This window comes from Schistocerca nitens, chromosome 2 (assembly GCF_023898315.1).
Source record: "Schistocerca nitens isolate TAMUIC-IGC-003100 chromosome 2, iqSchNite1.1, whole genome shotgun sequence".
In the NCBI taxonomy this organism is placed as follows: domain Eukaryota; kingdom Metazoa; phylum Arthropoda; class Insecta; order Orthoptera; family Acrididae; genus Schistocerca; species Schistocerca nitens.
In genome coordinates, this window is record NC_064615.1 from 98,480,190 (window position 1) to 98,499,380 (window position 19,191).

At 43.4% G+C, this 19,191-nt stretch overlaps 1 protein-coding gene across 1 annotated transcript in view; it reads right to left on the reverse strand.

Moving 5' to 3' along the window:
• The window catches only part of LOC126234855 (chaoptin-like), a 158,180-nt gene that overhangs the window by 22,003 nt on the left and 116,986 nt on the right, over window positions 1–19,191 (reverse strand). Inside the window, exon 8 of the mRNA XM_049943596.1 lies at window positions 7,230–8,105. Coding sequence (XP_049799553.1) covers window positions 7,230–8,105 — 876 coding nt within the window. The remainder of the gene's footprint in view (window positions 1–7,229; window positions 8,106–19,191) is intronic.

Sequence of the window (19,191 nt, forward strand, 5' to 3'; positions counted from 1 at the left end):
GAAGAGCGGTAGGACCTTTACGAGTAATGCCCTGCTGACCTCGATCAGAACTATGTTGACTGTCGGCAGTTTTATTGCACGGTGATGGTTGTGTCTCAACCCTACGTCGCCATTCCAGCACCGGCACCCGACGCTGAATCATGCCGCTAACACTAATAACCACGCAAACCCTGCAGTGCACAATCTGAACATCAGTTCTATACTGATTGATACATATTCAGTAAACAGTTTTCAGTACACACTAGGTCAAGTAGCGAAAGTTTAATTATAATCTCACTGTACATCTACATACATACTCTGCAAGTCAGCACACTGTACATGGCGGTCGATACAAAGTACCTTACTACTCATTTCCTGTCTTATTCCATCGCCAAGGCGAGCGATGGAAAAACAACTGTCAGTCTTGTAGGAGCCCTTATTTCTCTCATCTTAGCTTCGTTTTCCTTATGCAAAATTTATGTTAGTGGCAGTGTTTCGTTCTGCTGTCACCCTCAAATGCCAGTTCTCTAAGTTTCCTTAATAGTACCGGGCAAAAATATCATCTTATTCCCTCCACACATTCCAGTGTTGTGTTGTGAGGACAAGTCCGGAGAGATAACATAATATCAAAATTTATTGACAAAATTACAGTTTTTAAACTACGTTGCTGCGGGCACTCTGTTCTGCGTCCTTACAGGTCACGGGTTTCCCTTACAGAATGAGCTATCTGGGCATGACTCTAAAACGACCCAGACAGCTTCAATTCAGCCAGTACCTTACTCTTACGTTCCAATATCTTTGATTCTCTTCTGCCGACAACGGAATGTGCACTATTTTGAAAGTTTCTAACAGATTAAGATTATTTGTTGATCTGGGACTTCGACTTGGAATCTTTTAGTATTGAGAAGATCGGAGAGAGCTACTTGAGGACTGAATCTGTAAGGGAGGATCATCAATAAACCTGGATGCCTTCCGGCATCCCATCCATATATTTCAGCCATTATACTCTCTTCTATTTTATTAACTAAATAAATAAATTTCTAGCTTGGGTCTCGTATCACATCTCAAAAATGCATGGTTCAAATCCCAATTCGGACACAGTTTTATGCTACTAAGTGTGCTAGAGAGTGAAAGTACTGTGTTACACTGAGGTATCCTAAGAAAAGAGAGTTGCTGTTAGATGTCTCTCTTCTTTATCTTCTTTTTCTTCATTTCCATGATTAGGCTACTCACTTGTTTAGAACTTAATCTATTCATATTTTCTCTTGGCCTTCGGGATCGCATACATTTATAGTTTGTAGTTCAATATTAGTTTTGCTATCTTCCTTCTGGTATCCCACCGATATATTTCAGCCATTATACTCTATTTTATTTTATTAATTAATTAAATAATTTTTTAACTTGGCTCTTATGGCTTCTTTTGTATCTTATCAATGAGAGTGGTGCTTTTCATATGCCTCATAAATCTCATTTCAGTGGCCTGTATACACGTTTAGTCTCGGGTTCTTCATATCCTCGACTCTCCGATGTATATCAAAATTGATTTACTCATTACTTTATGAAATATTATTTTTGTTCTGACCCAGACCATCAGCTGTTGTGTTTATTCTAACATAGTTCATCAGATACTTATGAACATTATTTTTAATGTAGTTTAAAGTCGGTAGCTTGCACAACAAAGTAAGAAGCTAGAATGTGAATCTAGGCGCTCAGTCCGGAACCGCGCGACTGATACGGTCGCAGGTTCGAATCCTGCCTCGGGCATGGATGTGTGTGATGTCCTTAGGTTAGTTAGGTTTAAGAAGTTCTAAGTTCTAGGGGACTGATGATCACAGATGTTAAGTCCCATAGTGCTCAGAGACATTTTTAGAATGTGAAACTAAAATTTGGTAATCTCTACTGGGACGATTTCACTAGGATTTTAAGTCATTAGGAGTACTTGACTTAGCACGCGCATTGCTCAGACTCACGGCTGCACTCGATTTTGGTGGTTATAAAGCGAGCACTTCTTTCAGACTGTCTTATGTGGTCATAGCATGAATCTTGCGCTCAACGACGAAAATAAGTTGTTGAACGTGCATGAAGGTGTGTTTGCAAGCGGTTACACACATTGATGTCTACCTCGTCAGTCCAAGAAGTTTTGAGACTTGAAAAATAAAGAAAAGTTAAGAAGTTGGTTTTAATGCTTCATACGTTCTACGTAGACTCTCCCCACTTGAGTATAACGCACCAAAAGTTCATGCAACAATTTGAAACTATCACAAAAGACTTTCTTTAGCATGTTGTTCAACTTGAACGTAACATTGGCTTGAATTTGCTTCTGCACTTTGTCATTCTGCGGTCGGTCTGTCTTGATAAACTCAGTTCTCGTCACCTGTGATGATTTTTTCCAGAAAAGAATTGTCCGTGTTTTTCGTTCCTGTGATGTTGCGGAAGACGACCACATTCACCGTTTTTGCTCTGAAGTCAAGGTGTGAAGGAAAATCTTTGCACACACTTTTCTCTCCTTCAAACCAGTCTTGGGAATGTCTTGAACTCTAAATTTCGAGGTGTCCAGTTCGTTGTTCCTTTATGTTTTGCGACAAATAGCGTTGACACAGTATGGCTGTATGTCCACTGCTCAACACTGCCTGAGGACAGCCGACTGGTGAATGCAAATCTACTGTTAACAGTCGTCAGTCGAAGCTGCCTTCGTAATTTTCGGAACTTTTTGGATAAACAGTGTATACAATACTTGCTGAGTATCAGCATTACCTGTAAGCGTATTTATTTCTATCTTTTGTTATTTCATCTCCTCCTCCCCCCTCTCTCTCTCACCATCTCATTCTCCCTCTCTCTTCCTACCTCCTCCCCGCACACTGTCCATCTCCGCTTACCTCACTCTCTGTCCATATGCTCCTCTCCCCTCTTTCTGTCAGTTTGCTCCTCTTCTCTCCTCATCTCCCCCACTTCCCATGTCCAACTCACCTCACACCTGTGTCGGTCCATCTCCTCCTCTTTCCATCTCATCTCCCCCGTCTCTGTCAATCCCCTCCTGTTCCCTTTGTCTGTCCAGTCTGTCCATCTCCCCTGCCTCCTGTCTGTGTCCATATTCTCCTTCTCTCTCCCTCTCAGTCCATCTGCTCCTTCCCTCTACTCACCCAACGTCACCACCACCATGCCGATAGGAAGTTGCCGTTTCTTATCCTCATAGTATTTCTTGCCAGACAGTAAGTATTGTGTGTAAAATTTTAGATTCAAATCGGTCCAGGGTTTTAGGAGGAGCTTTGTTCCTACAGTTATGCCACATATGATTCACTTATATCTAACATACTTCACACAAATTTCTACACATATTACATCTGCATCTCTAGGAATTTAGACCTGTAGATTGGTTTTCATGTAGCTCAATGCTTATGAAATACCTTCTGGACTAAATGTCGTGCAACGATATAATTTTGCTAATTCATCCAGTGGCACACGTGGATACTGTGTGCGTGAGTTGTTGCGATTACAGTTAGAAGCAGAGAAGTATTACATTATAATGTCATATGTTTTTCATGCATACCAGTGTTTATGACATCACATTTTCTTAACTATGTACTGCATAATGATAAATTTTTCGATGAAAATTCAGTGGTGTATGTGGACAACGTCTGTAAAATATGTTGCAAACACTAAATAACTAGAATGAGATTTTCACTCTGCAGCGGAGTGTGCGCTGATATGAAACTTCCTAGCAGATTAAAACTTTGTGCCCGATCGAGACTCGAACTCGGGACCTCTGCCTTTCGCGGGCAAGTGCTCTACCATATTTTTTTTTTCATTGAATAAGGTTTGAACTCAGAACTTTTTTTTAATTTCATTTTGTTCGCTATTGCTCGTTGCATCTGCTCGGGGCGGACGTCGTAAGACATCCATTTATGTTCGTTGTTGATCGATTGACTCAGTTTTTTTTTTATTACAGAGAGCACATAACTCTCTGACCGAACACGCCGAGCTACCGTGCCGGGAACCATCTGAGCTACCGAAGCACGACTGACGCCCGGTACTCACAGCTTTACTTCTGCCAGTATCTCGTATCCTACCTTCCAAACTTTAAAGAAGCTCTTCTGCGAACCTTGCAGAACTAGCACTCCTGAAAGAAAGGATATAGCGAAGACATGGCTTAGCCACAGCCAGGGGGATGTTTCCAGAATGAGATTTTCACTCTGCAGCGGAGTGTGCGCTGATATGAAACTTCCTGGCAGAGTTCGAGTCTCGGTCGGGCACACAGTTTTAATCTGCCAGGAAGTTTCACTAAAGAACTATTTCATTAAAAGCTTATGCCTCATGCTAAACTTCGTAAGCATTAAATTATTTTTCTTTCTCTACTCTGTGGAGGCTGTGAGCAAGAAAATGTCTCGTAAAGGCTTCAAATTGTGTGCAACGTATGTAGCAAGTCACTAAGTGCTCTCATTCTCTAACACCAGATGAATATATTCTGGTTATATATGCACGTCGTGAGCTACGCTCCTTTTTCGGCCCCACCTCTGTCCCTTTGGGACATAGGCGGCTCTCACCCTCACTGTGTTTCATTCCAGGCAGTAAGAGATATGTATACCTCAATTGGTTGAAGTTGATCTGGTGTCTTAGGAGGCTCTGCGGAAAGTAATGAACGTTCAATTGCGAAATGGAATCCACAGTGAAAATTAAATGAAGTTTTGCACAGATCTGTTGAGCAGTGTCTCAGTTCAAAAAAATGGTTCAAATGGCTCTGAGCACTATGGGACTCAACATCTTAGGTCATAAGTCCCCTAGAACTTAGAACTACTTAAACCTAACTAACCTAAGGACACCACACACACCCATGCCCGTGGCAGGATTCGAACCTGCGACCGTAGCAGTCCCGCGGTTGCAGTGTCTCAGTGACGCCTGTAGATAGTGTCATGTCGCCCTTCTCAGTTCTGAGTTCACGGTGAGCGCGTAAAGGTGCCTAGGAAATACTGTTTCCACGCCAAATATGGGTGCCTGCCGTGAAGTTTCGTCTGATTTTCTGCAACCCCACATAATGTAATTGTCATGAATTTTCTTCTTCGTGACTGTCTCGGTGACACACTGCAGTGGTAATGAGGATGCTCCAGCAAATGGTGTCCAAGTAGCTCAACATAATCATTTCCAGTTGATTTACTTTGACCAGAGGACCCAGTCCACACCGTGTAAACACAGCCCACACCATTATGTAGCCACCACCATCTTACACAGTGCTTTGTCGACAACTTGTGTCCAAGTTTTCGTAGGGTCTGCGCCACATTCGAGCGCTACCATCAGATACTAGCAACTAAAGCTTTTCTGGGCAGCCCTTGTTTTCGAAAAGTCTAGGGTACAACCGATATGGCAACGAGACCAGAGAGGTTCTGTAGTCTACTTGCCTCAGTCGTATACTGCCATAGCTCAATAACGCCAAATTACGCCGCATTTTCCTAACGGTCACGTTCGTCATACGTTCCACATTGACTTCTGCTGTTATTTGATGCACTGTTGCTTGTCTTTAAGAACTGACGACTCTAGGCAAACGCCGCTGCTCTCGGTCGTTAAGTAGAGGCCGTTGACAACTGCGTTGTCTGTGGTAAGAGGTATTCTCGGCACACTATTAATTCTGTGTAATACTGAATTCCCTAGTTATTTCCCTAATGGCAATGTCGCATGTGTCTAGCTCCAAGTACCATTCCGCGCACACAATCTGTCAATTCTCGTCGTGTGGCCATAATCACGTATGAAACTTTTTCACATGAATCTCCTGAGTACAAATGACAGCAATGCACTGACATTCTTTGTACCTTGCGTACACGATACTAACGCCATCTGCACATGTGGATATCGCTATCCTATGAGTTTTGTCAACTCAGAGAACAGTACACTACACCAATCCTGTGGATCAGTCATGAGTTTAGTAAGTCTATAACGTTCCCTTTTACGGCTGATGATTTATGTAAGTAACTCTGTCAAGTGAATCGCCAGGTGAAAGTGTTCTTCAGTGAAACAGAAAGAGAAATTTGGAGGTAAAGTAAAGAACTTAACTAGACTTAACACAGAGGGAATTTTGAATAGTTCATCCAAGGAACAATTCCAAGTGGGATGCTGGTATCTTCTGTTGCTGTGTATCTCCATTATCGTTGACCTATGTGCATTAAATATGGTGATAACATTTCGTCACACCGAAAATGACTCCACAAAACGTGATGCTAACGTAAGTGGCTTTCTTTCCCATTCGATAAGCTAATGGTACTGGGAAATAATGACTGTCCATATGCATCTGTATGTATCCTAATCTCTCTTGCACTGTTCGCATGTTGCCTATATCTTGTATGGGATGCAGTTACTAGCATTGTTGCACTGTCTTTCCCGAATATCAAACACTTTTGCTTATACATCTATTTTATTGAATGACACCTTTGTTGTGGGTGTTGTGCAGCGTGTTTATTTCACCTCAAAGTGCAGGCTGTGTATGACTTTGAGTCCATTTCTATCTGTCTCGACGGGAATTATGTCAGTGACAGAACCCCATACAGTAGTTCAGAGCGGAAATAATTGGCCTCAGTGGAGGTGCAATGGTCGTGATCTCCAATAATGCTTACTCTAGGTCATACATAGGAGATACAAGTCATAACATAATGTCATACAAAGATTTCCGTTTACATATCTTGACCATCCGTGTTCAAATTTGATTTTAAGGACTTTCTATGAACGTAGGAAGACGTATTTTAATACTTTGTATGTACTCTGGAATGGTTCACATTTAACTTTCTTTACAGACAGTATAATACCGCAGATGATGCGTAACAATGAAATATGAAGTGTAAATTTTGACCTATGCCCAAAGATATTAACGGCAGATGACAATATAAGGCCGAACCTTAGCAGAGAAGGGAAGAACGGGTAGCATAAAGACGTCACTTATTAACAACAGAAGATGAACATTTTCTGTGTGTGTTCCTGCTGTTATGAATTAAATGGTTGAAATGGCTCTAAGCACTAGAGGAATTAACCTTTGAGGTCTCTAGACTTAGAACTGAGCAAACCTAACTGATCTAAGGACATCACACACATCCATGTCGGAGGCAGAATTCGAGCCTGCGACCGTGGCAGCCGCGTGGTTCCTGACTGAAGGACCTAGAACCCCTCGGCCACTGCGGCCGGCTATGAATTAAATCAGGAAGATTATTCACTCTCACAAGTGACACAGAAAAAATGAAAATGTAAAATATACATAATAACAGCACAGCACTGACCTTTATTGGATTCCTTGTAAGGTCTAATTCTCGCAGAAGAGGTGTCATGGGCCAAATATGAGCAGGTACGTTCCCTAACCGGTTGCCAGAGAGAGTCAGGTACCGCAACCGAGAGAGGTCTCTGGACGATGTGGAATCTAAATGCGCATTCCCGTCACCATCGCCGATAAGATTGTCACTGAGGTTTAGACGCACTAGATGAGGTAGGGGAAGAGGCGGAAATAGTCTGAGTCCCGTGTTGGCGAGGCTGAGAGTATGCAGTCGTTGCACATAATGAAACAGTTCCTTGAAGTTCGCACGTAACGGGTTGCCCGAAAGGTCCAAGTCCGACAGTCCATCCACACTGGAGAAAACGTTGTCCGGGAGGATGGTGAGCTTGTTGTGGGCGATGTGCAGCTGAAGCAAGTGAGGTGTCTCGAGGAACATGCTGCTGTCCAGGTGCTCCAGATGGTTGTGCGACAGCAGCAGGCGGCGCAGAGTGGCGCCGACCTCGGCCAGGGAACTGCCGGGCATCACGACCAGCTGGTTGTGTGACAGATCCAGCCGCTCCAGCTGAGTGTCCCGGAAGGCGTCGCGCGGCACCGACCGGATATGGTTGTGCGACAGGTCGAGCAACCGCAGCCGCGGCAGTCCGTGGAACTGGCGCAACTGCAGCGTCTCCACGTGGTTGTGCGACAGGTCCAGCAGCTGCAGCGAGCCGCCGGCCCCGGCGAACGCCTGCGCGCGCAGCGATACGATGCCATTGTGCGGCAGCGACAGCTCCTCCAGGTGCGGCAGGGGGCCCAGTGCGCGCGCCTCCAACCGCGACAGCCGGTTGTAGCCCAGGTGGAGGCGCCGCAGCGAGCCCGACAGCCGGCGCAGGAAGCTCACCGGGATCTGCGGCAGAAGCAAGGTAAGATAAGGATCCGAAGAGAAGATCAAGAGGAATACCGAAACAACAAAACGATATATCCCTTCTCCAAAGAAGAAGTAGCCGCTCAGATAAATGCCCTTAAAAGGGGCAAGGCTCCTGGCCCAGACGGCATCACTGCAGAGGTGGTGCAATTCTTCCTCCCCCCCCCCCCCCAGCTGGTAGCACCTGTCACAAAGTTTGCCGCTCGGGAAATTCCCCCAAATATGGAAAAAGGCCACAGTAGTAATAATTAAGAAGGGCCCAACAAAGACCCCAAACAAGCCAAGTCTTACAGGCCCATCTGTTTACTGGACATACTGGGGAAACTTTTTGAGAGGTTGCTGGCAGACAGAGTGGCAGCCCACCGGGTATTGTGCGGGATGAGCGACAGACAGTTCGGCTTCAGGTCCGGGAGATCGGCATCTGATGTCATCGCCCTGGCTGCGGATGTCTGTGGCTCAACCCCGCACAAATACGTGGTCGGCATCATGGTGGATATCAGTGGCGCCTTTGACAACCTGTGGTGGCCCTCGCTCTTCTCCTGCTTGCGAAAGAAGGAGTGCCCGGGGTCGCTATATGGCTGCCTCTGGAGCTATTAAGAGAATAGGGAGGTTTGGCTATCGTCCCCTGGCGGGAGAATAAATAAAAAGATCACCAAGGGGTGTCCACAGGGATCTGTCCTCGGGCCACTCTTCTGGGATATTAACATGGAACCCCTCTTGGATACCCCACAAAACAACGATGATGTGCTGGAGGGCATAGCCTACGCGGACGACGTCCTCCTGCTGGTTGGCGAACGTAGCGGCGAAGACTTAGAGCCAAAACTTGAGAGGGCGATATCCATCCTGAGTACATGGTGCCACACGGCCAAAATGAAGATATCACCAACCAAGTCTACGTACTTACTCCTTAAAGGACAATTAGTCAGGAATCCGACCGTAAGAGTAGATGCCTCACCAGTTCTTCGACGCCATGAGGCGCGATACCTGGGGGCAGTCGTCGATGAGAGGTGGACTTATACATCACACATTGACACTGTTACACAGAGATCATTAGAAACACTCAACAATCTAATAGCGATTGGACACAAACGACTCCACCTGCCACCAGAACTAATCAAATTAATTCATAACAGCATTCCGACATCAATCGTAGGATATGGGTCAGTCGTATGGGCCCACAGACTCACGAGGGTCATGCCTGCCATGGCTGTGAGAAGAGTGCAGCGAAACATGCTTCTCAGATCAGTAGGGGTATATAGAACAACCCCAGGGGAGCACTAAACAGTATTAATGGGGCTCTGTCAGCTCGATATAAAGATCAGAGAACAAGCGACGTGGTACTGGGTTAAAAAGGGAAACAGGGATAAGATAATTGATCTAATGGGGATTCACGTGGTAAACAAAATGGCCGGTCGCGGTGGTCTAGCGGTTCTAGGCGCTCAGTCCGGAGCCGCGCGACTGCTACGGTCGCAGGTTCGAATCCTGCCTCGGGCATGGATGTGTGTGATGTCCTTAGGTTAGTTAGGTTTAAGTAGTTCTAAGTTCTAGGGGACTGATGACCATAGATGTTAAGTCCCATAGTTCTCAGAGCCAATTGAACCATTTTTTTAAACAAAATGGAAATCAAATTCAGGGGGCAAGAACTTTGGCCAGAACAGTGGGACAACGAAGAAACTGGTCGCAGAACATACGAACTACTGTCCAAAATCAGGGAGAGACTGCAACTAAAATACTTCACATCTTCACGAGGACTGCTGCACTTTCTCACAGGTCATGGACCCTACCCGGCATACCTATGACGGTTCGGGAAACGGGCTACACCAGCGTGTGACTGTGGGACCACACCAGGCACCCCAGAACACGTGGTGTATGAGTGCCACCTCTTCGACGACGTAGCGGCGCAATTACGCCACGAGTTACCCAACCACGACACGTACCATCTGCTCAGGCATGAGGACCAATTTTCAATCCCAAACAGACTAGCAAACGAGATCTCACTTAAAGTCATAATGGAATTTCTTAGGGACAACGATTAAGACTTCATTGCAACCGATCTGGCTCCGTGCACTTGTCCCGTTCCGCCGAGGCGTGGACTTGGCCAGCCGCCTCACGGCTGGAATCAGCCACGTCTGGGATTAGGGGGAGGGTGCGCCCTATTACGGATCCCGACATTCACCGATTTCGACACTAGGTTAAGTTAGGTTAGATGTAGGATAAGCCAGCATAGCAACACTAGCATAGTACTGCAGCGATCAACAACTCCGGCCAGCCCGGTGCCAGGGGCACGTTCACCGGGATTAGCTCGGTGAACATGGCCTACTTCGTAGGTTTATACAACGCTGGCACATCTGTAACGCTGCAGGTAGAAGCAGATTAGCATAGGTAGAAATAGAATAACATAGTCAAGGCATAACAGTAGTGCCCATAACTAACATAGAGTAAACTGTAGTATTAGCACTTGAACTGTATCAATTAGGACCCACTAATTGTTTAAGGTGGAGGGTTGTTATGTATCATTTATATTGAAGGTAAGGTAAGGTGGCCTGTGTACAGGGACCAAGGAAAGAACGACGTCTCGGTTGGATGGAAACACACTGTGATTGTTTCCTACCAAAATAATTTATTTTCTGATACATTCTCACAAGTTTCATACGAAGTGGCCGATTTCGGCCGTTACGGGCCATCCGCAGATCTACAGGACAAATAAGTCTAGAAGTCACAATAAAACACAGTCAAATGTTATGCGTTAAAAAAAGCATGCCAGGGTTAAGTCCCACCACTGTGAAAACCATACTGTCAATGTATATGCGGAAGGAGCGTCGGTAAGAAGTTTCTGCCTGGTTTTAAATTTCCTTAAGTTTTGTGACTGTTGATATTTATTAATGAAAGTTTTTGTATTTTGTTACAGGATCCAGGCGAATACCTTGAGCGTCCGTAGCATCTTCTTACGGTGAACGACGTGACGGTACGTCACATAAATGGACATTTGGAGAAAGGGAAAGGACGTTTTTGTTATGAGACGTGTGAATTATAAATTATTTCAAGAATGTGTACGTGTGCGCGATGTAAAACAAATAGTAAAGAACGTACGTTATTATTATCAAAACACAAATATCGATGTAATTAACAAAACACAGTTTTTTTGGTATAATTTCTGTGTAACATAGGCCATGAAGATCAGCGACAATGCTTTGATTGAACTAGCTCTCCTGTTTTGTTTCGTCTATCGGTAGGCCGCCATTGTAGTGCTGTCTGATAATTAACGTAAATTTCATCTGTACTTTTGGAAAATACAATAGAAATTGTTATTAGAAAGTGTGTATATTGATTTAGTTGTCACCTCTCATGATCGCAATCATTAATTATAATTACCAAAGTTTTTACAGGGCTTCGTAGTGCAGGGAGCTCATCTCCCCTAGCAGGAATTAGTAAGCCATTACGCTGACGATTCATGTTATTAAATGTAAACGCGAGAAACTTCTCAATTTTGATCTTTCATTAATTTTGAAGTTAAAATTAATTTCAGTTACCAAAATTCACAGCACTGAATGAGTTCAGTATGTTTCACTTTGGCCGCCTAACGACGGACGAGATTCTCTCCAGTTTTGCCTTGTAAATAATGAACAAATAAAATGGCATGATCGTACGGCATTGTAGGCCGGGAGACCCCATGCGGGGTGTTCGGCTTCCGAAATTGCAAGTCCTCTTTAGCTGACGCCACTTCGGCTACTTGCGAGTCAATGATGATGAATGATGATGGAAGATACACAACATCCATTCATCACGAGGCAGAGAAAATCCCTGACCCCGCCGGGAATTGAACCCGGGACCCCGTGCGCGGGAAGCGAGAACGCTATCGCAAGACCACAAGCTGCGGACAATAATGAACAAGAAATATTGAAAATCATTACATTCCGCAATATCTCAGTTAACCTTTATGTAATTTGGTACATAAATAACCAGTAGCCCATGAGACCCATATTAATAATTACAGTTTGCGTAAGAATACGCATATTTTCTTTTCTAAATAGCAGCGCTCACGCAAACTATTTATTAGAAGGCGTTGAGTCGCGCGCTGTGTTTAAACAAATATTATAGCGCACGCACTTCGGGGCAGCCGATGTCCGTACGAGTGTTATCGAGGTATAAGTTAATTAAAAGTTTCATGCTAGCTCACAACATTTAAAGCCACCCCAACCAAAAATCATAATAATATAAATTTATAGAAATAGAAATATATACTTACACAGTGATAACGACGAGAAGGCAACAAGGTTGATTTTTACAACTGCACACACTGGTAGCGACGCGGTTTCAAGTGTGGCCTTGGTCACCGTTGATGGCGGGGTATTCACGGTCCTCAAGCCATTCCTGACGCTAAAACCATTATGGATTGTCATACCAAGATGATGACAATTGGGTCAGTTCTGGATAAACCATGTGGAGGACAACATCTGGTGGCGCGATCTCCAGAAGAAGTAGCAGCAGTGAATAACATATTCATGATCAGTGCTGGTAAATCAACACGCCAGGAAGCTCTTGAGAGTGGAATCACCAGATCACCAGGCTTACGTTGCGTATTGTGTTAAAGAAGGACCTCATCTGGAAACCCTCGAAAACCCATTATGTTGATGAGTTATTGTTGGAAGATTGTGACAGGTGAATTGAATATGTGGAAATTATGCTATCATCGCATACTGATTAGCCAGATTTGTTCAAGAACGTTGTTTGGAGCGATGAGGCGATGTTTCACATAGGGGGATGCATTATTGGGCATAAGCAAATCCAGGTAGGCCAATTGGACAATAATTGCAAGTCTGGTGTGGAGTGACCGCAGAACCTCTCATTGTCCCTTCATATTGCGAGAAACCATGAGTACCAACCGTTACCGCCACATGCTGAAAGAATGCGTGTGACCACTGATATCACAATGGGACAATGCTATGGATGTTCTTTTTCAGCAAGACTGAGCACCGTCTCATTTTGCGACATCGTTCGTGGCTGGCTGGACCAACACTTTCCAGGAGGTTCTCTGGGACGGCGAGCACTCAATGAATGGCCTCCGAGACGTCTTGACTTCACCCTTCGTGACTTCTTCTTCTGGGCTGAGCCAAAGAGGAGGAGTACCAAACATACCCAAGCAGTTTGGAAGAATTAGAGGAGAGGATCACAGTTGTCCTTGCAAATGTGTGTGTGAATTTCCAGCAGAAATCAGTTGGTGACATTCCTATACGTTTATGTCGTTTCTCCCACAACGTGGAATTTTGGTTTAGATCACATATTCTCATGGTCCTTTGAACTGACTACAGTTTTTCCGTATTTAAATAATCATTAATAAAAAAATGTGGACATTTAAAAATAGAGAGCGACTTCTCAGCAACCTTGTATAATAAAACGTGTACCATGCTGGGCTAACGAATGACTATTCATTTGCTATTGCCCCTTTTCAATAAAACAATTTTCAATAAAAATTTAAAAGAGCATACATAAATAGTTTAGCCAATAAATTATTTATGATAAGCAATACAGCACCTCACGCAATGAAAACAGCACTATTACGTGGTACAGTATACAGAAAACCAGCTTGGAATTGGAATATTTTCCCGAAACGCGCATTGCAAGAGATAAATGCAATGAAAATCGTGACTGACAACAGGTATATGTTATTACATAAAATTAATGGTCAAGTGCGAGCAGTACTGTGGTACTGAGTGTCCCGTACAAACCTATTTGAGTATGTATATATTCAATCCAGCTTGAGAACTGAGAGTCTCAACGACTTTTACTTGTTATCGAAATCGATACTGGAAAGACATTGATGCTGGGACTTCCAAGAGCACAACGTAGTTGTAAGTCCTTTGCAGCCAGGTGTCTGGATACTTGTGATCACATAGTGTATAAATACGTCATCCGATCCTTCCTCTGCTCTGAAAGTGTGGCATGTATTTCCTCTTCTCCCTCTTTTTATCAAGCCCTACATATCTTCGACGCGATGCGCTCCGCCTAGCCTTTCGGATCCACTTACCGTCTCCTATCCAGATCCCCCACCACAATATTAAATTTCTGGCCCTACCTTTCCATCTTGAACACATCCAAGTATCCTATATTACTCGAAAGCTTGACACTAGCCTACCACTATTTTCTCCCCGGCTCTCTGATCGCGTTACTCTGCCATGCCCCTGCCACCACATCCCCCAACACTACATCACCATCCTCTCAGCATCCTGCCTCAACGGAACTTATATTGCCTCCTTACCCAACTATGAAATCCGCTCTGATATATACCTGTCCTACCAGATATAGGAGAATCCGCTCCTCTCGTCAGGGCTCCCTTCCTCACCACTCACCTCCACCAACATCCCTCCCTAAACCCTCCTCAAAACATCAGCCCAAACAAACCATATCATAAGCAATAGCCAAAATGGTACAAGCCCATGATACAACTACATCTTGCAGTCTACATACACGCTTGATTTTATACATCTGTGTACATAATGTAATCAATCAACAAATTAGCTTTATCCTTTAACTTATGCAACTGCTAACATGTCTTTTTGTGTTAAACATTCATTTGACATTTATCTGTCTATACACATTTCAATTAATCAATAAATCAGCTTTTTATCTTTTAACTTGTGTAACTGACCATCTGCCTCTTCATTGTCTAAAAAGTACTTTTTTTGTAAAAGTTCTACTTTCATTTGAGTGACGAGCGGTGAATAGTGTTCACAGGCAGGCCATGCCCTTCTTAAATGGGGCGAGGAGCATGAAATTACAATAAAATTAAAAAAATGCTCCAATGTATTTAATTTTGGAATTACTTCTGTAATTAGTTTTTATTTCCTGGATATTTTGTTAAGTTGTGAACAGCTTCAAACTGTCGGAATATCCGCCTTTGTAACTGATTGGTCATAACAGCTGACTGTCATGTTGGTTACCTTTTTTCGCTTTACTGTACTGCTGTGGATGTTTAGTTCGTGGGAGGACTTGTATATGATGCATTCAGCTTCGTGAGGCGATCTGAGCAGATACCTGAACGGCTAGTAGAGGTTCCGAGGTTATAAAATACGACAAGTACCAAGCGAACTGTATCCTGACCACATGCACCTCCATACCAACCACCCCTGACGACCCCGCTGTCAGAAGATGGCATGGCAGTCCATCCGATCAGATTTGCCCGTCTGTGGTCAGAACGCGGAATTTTACGGTGCCTGTACCTTTTAAACTGTCAGGAGACAGATAGATTTTTATTCAGTTATATACTCTATTAGAAATATGTTTGATTCATTACACACAACTGAAAATATTGTACTGAACTTTACTTTTAAATGCCTCTCCTTCAATTACTTTGTATAATTATCTGCATTTTACACGTGCGTCGGTGATCTCTAGGATAGCATTCCATCCTAAACATAACTGGTTGAAGCATGCGTGGAAATTCTGACTTACTTTATTTTTATATGGTTATGAATTCTTGCAGCGCAACAAAATGAGAGGCATACCATGTACATATTTTAATTACTGTCGGTTGTTTTTAATCTCTTAATGTAGTAGCTAGTAATGTACTATCTTTTTGTTTTATAGCAGTTATGAAGATGGCCATTGCTTAGCCGAAACCGACAATTCCGTTCAAAGATCTTTGTGATCAAAAAATTTAATAAAAAAGTACTCAAATTATATGACTCTCCTAATTGTTATTTTGTGTTCCAGTTGTTTTGTCGTCTAAGACTGGGCCCGTCACTCGAGATTTATCAATAAGTCGACAACCCGCATTTCGAAGCGTACAACTGTTTCCGGCGTTATTTCAACTAATATCTCCTGTGCGAAATAAATATATTTCTCACCTTATCAAAACACATCTTCAAAAAGAAAAATACTTCCCTCAGTTTGAAACACCATAATTTAAAAGTAAATTGAACATCTAAATACTACATATCGCAATCAATAGCGTTCATCAACTGAATCAAAGAGTTAAATGTTACAGAACAGTCGAATGAATTTAAAAAATCATGTATCCTTGAAATAACAGTTCTCCCATCTTGGGTTTCGCCAACTTTGTTTGTAATGTGTAGTTTAATCTATATCCGTAGTCCACAGTCCAGTGCACAGCGACTTTCCGGAAACTATATTAGGGTAAACCCAAAAGTAAGGCGTCCTATTTTTTTATAAGTACATAGACATGTTTATTTCTAAAATGGTTTACATCACTTTACAGCTTGAACATTTGGATATTTTTCGACATAATCACCATTTCTGTCCATGCATTTTTGTAGACGCTGTGACAGTTTTTGTACGTCCATGCTGTTCAGAAAGTTATAAACCTCTTCTTTCACCTCGTCGTCGGAGCTGAATCGCTTTCCGGCCAAATGTTCTTTTTACGTAGGGAACAGGTGATAGTGACTGGGCACCAATTCAGGACTATAGGTTGGGTGGGTGATTATGTTCCACCGAAACTGCTGCAGAAGAGCAACGGTTTGCCGAGAGATGTGTAGGCGAGCGTTGTCATGGAGAATGTGTACGCCCATGCTCCACATTCCTCTTCTCCGATCTTGAATTGCCCGTTTGAATTTTTTCAGAGTCATAGTACCTGTCAGCGTGAATTGTGGTCCCAGTGGGCATAAAGTCGACAACAATCCCCTTTTCCGGTCCCAAAAAACGGTTCTCATGACTTTACCGGCAGACTGTGTTTGTTTGAATTTCTGTGGCTTTGGCGAAGAAGGATGCCGCCAATGGCGTGATTGTTGCTTGGTCTCAGGTGTAAAGTGGTGTGCTCAGGTTTCGTCACTCGTGACAACTGAGTCCAAAAAGTTGTCCCGTTCAGCTGCAAGGCGGTGAAGAAATGCGCGGGAAGCATCAGCTCGTTGCCGCATGTGGTCCTCAGTCAGCATGTGTGGCACCCATCTTGCGCACAGCTTCCGGTAGTTCAATGTTTGCGTTAAAATTCTGTGAGCTCAACCTTCAACACTGCCTCCCCATAAATTGACGGTCTCCCGCTCCTTTGTTCGTCGTGAATTTCGGTCCGACCAGCAGCAAACTCTCTACACTACTTACGAACATTTTTGACATCCATGCACGACTCACCATACACTTGCGTCAACTGGCGATGGATTTCAATGGGTGCAGTGCCGTTTGCGTTCAAAAACCGAATAACTGCGTTCAGTTCGCACTTGGCGATAACATTCAACGGGAGCTGCATTCTCAAAGGCTGCCAAGCCAAGACTGAGAGCCTCAGCGCGGCGTGCGCATGTTTACACACAGCGCGTGAATCACTCTTCATAACAGTGTGACAAACTGCCACACAAACCGAGTTCTGTACTTATAAAAAAAATAGGAGACCTTACTTTTGGGATTACCCTCGTATATTACTTCATAGGAACCAGTTGCAGAAAGAATTGTAAAGGAACAAACGATGACAGCACTCGCGAGAAGAACATGGTAAGTGCCATAACCTGATTTCCCAGCAACTTTGCTCAGAAGAAAAGCAGCCAAAATAAACGACCACGTGTCTTGGCTTATCCGTAAGTACTTGATAGTTTCTGAGAGAACAAGTTTTCGACGCAAATTGGAAACCTGTTAGCGGGCGATAAATTCAGCCCACCTTACCACATGAGAGCTTGAACATCTAAATACATCCAATAGCGTTCTGTATTCGAAACCCGATTATTGTTTATATTTATTTTATTTTATTCATTTATCTGTCCGTATACTTGGAAGATTACTACATGCATGTTTCCTATCCAGAGAGAGGATATAATGGCATTATATTAATCGCAAAATTACGATTGCGTTTCAGAATGTCACAAGATTGTTATATACCTGTAAATGGTATCTTCAGCTCTCACAATCTTATTAATTTCTCATAGTCTTATATTTCAGTACTACATAAATCCATCATTCTCATATTTAATTCTTATATTTGTTCTTCAGGAAGATTTGGTGCATTCCCTGGGATGACACTGATTGTAGAGACATTCTAGAGATAGAAATTCCAAAAACCACAAGCATCACACGAAGGCACATGTGTCACAGAGGAATTTCTTTGTAAGAATCGCACTTGCGAAAGAAACGACGTCTACAACGTACAGTGCTGTAGATTTCAAGTATTGACAATAATTTTGCGGCCAACCACACATAACGCATTACATTCCCGAAAATTGGAGTTTTGAAGTGATTGTAAATAAAGACAGAGAACTGGAATGTCACCGAAAACAATTTCATATAATTTTTTTTTCACTTATTGTTCTTTGTTTACTACGTTCATCCGACATAGGATTAGTTGAGGAATAAGGACAACGTTGAATAAAGAGTCCCCTGGTTTCCAGCCATGTCAAGTGATTAAAATTACGCGAGCTTCCGGCCAAGCACTCGTTGGCCGTTGTCAAGTGTTATGACTGCCACTGGGGTGGTGATACCCCCTTATGTACACTGGCTGACGGCCACCGTCTGTATTTGGGGTGTCACCGGTGATTTTAATTTTAATGGCTTCTTTAAGTATACAACTCAAGAAGCCGTTAGTGAGAGCCACGCGGGATGTTTCGTCAAATTATATCCGGTGTCCGTTTTCTAAAGCATATCTACATCTACATCCATACTCCGCAAGCCACCTGACGGTGTGTGGCGGAAGGTACTTAGAGTACCTCTATCGGTTCTCCCTTCTATTCCAGTCTCGTATTGTTAGTGGAAAGAAAGATTTCGGTATGCCTCTGTGTGGACTCTAATCTCTCCGATTTTATCCTCATGGTCTCTTCGCGAGATATACGTAGGAGGCAGCAAAATACTGCTTGACTCTTCGGTGAAGGTATGTTCTCGAAACTTTAACAAAAGCCCGTACCGAGTTACTGAGCGTCTCTCCTGCAGAGTCTTCCACTGGAGTTTATCTATCATCTCCATAACGCTTTCGCGATTACTAAATGATCCTGTAAGGAAGCGCGCTGCTCTCCGTTGGATCTTCTCTATCTCTTCTATCAATCCTATCTGGAACTGATCCCACACCGGTGAGCAGTATTCAAACACTGGACGAACAAGTGTACTGTATTCTACTTCCTTTGTTTTCGGATAGCATTTCCTT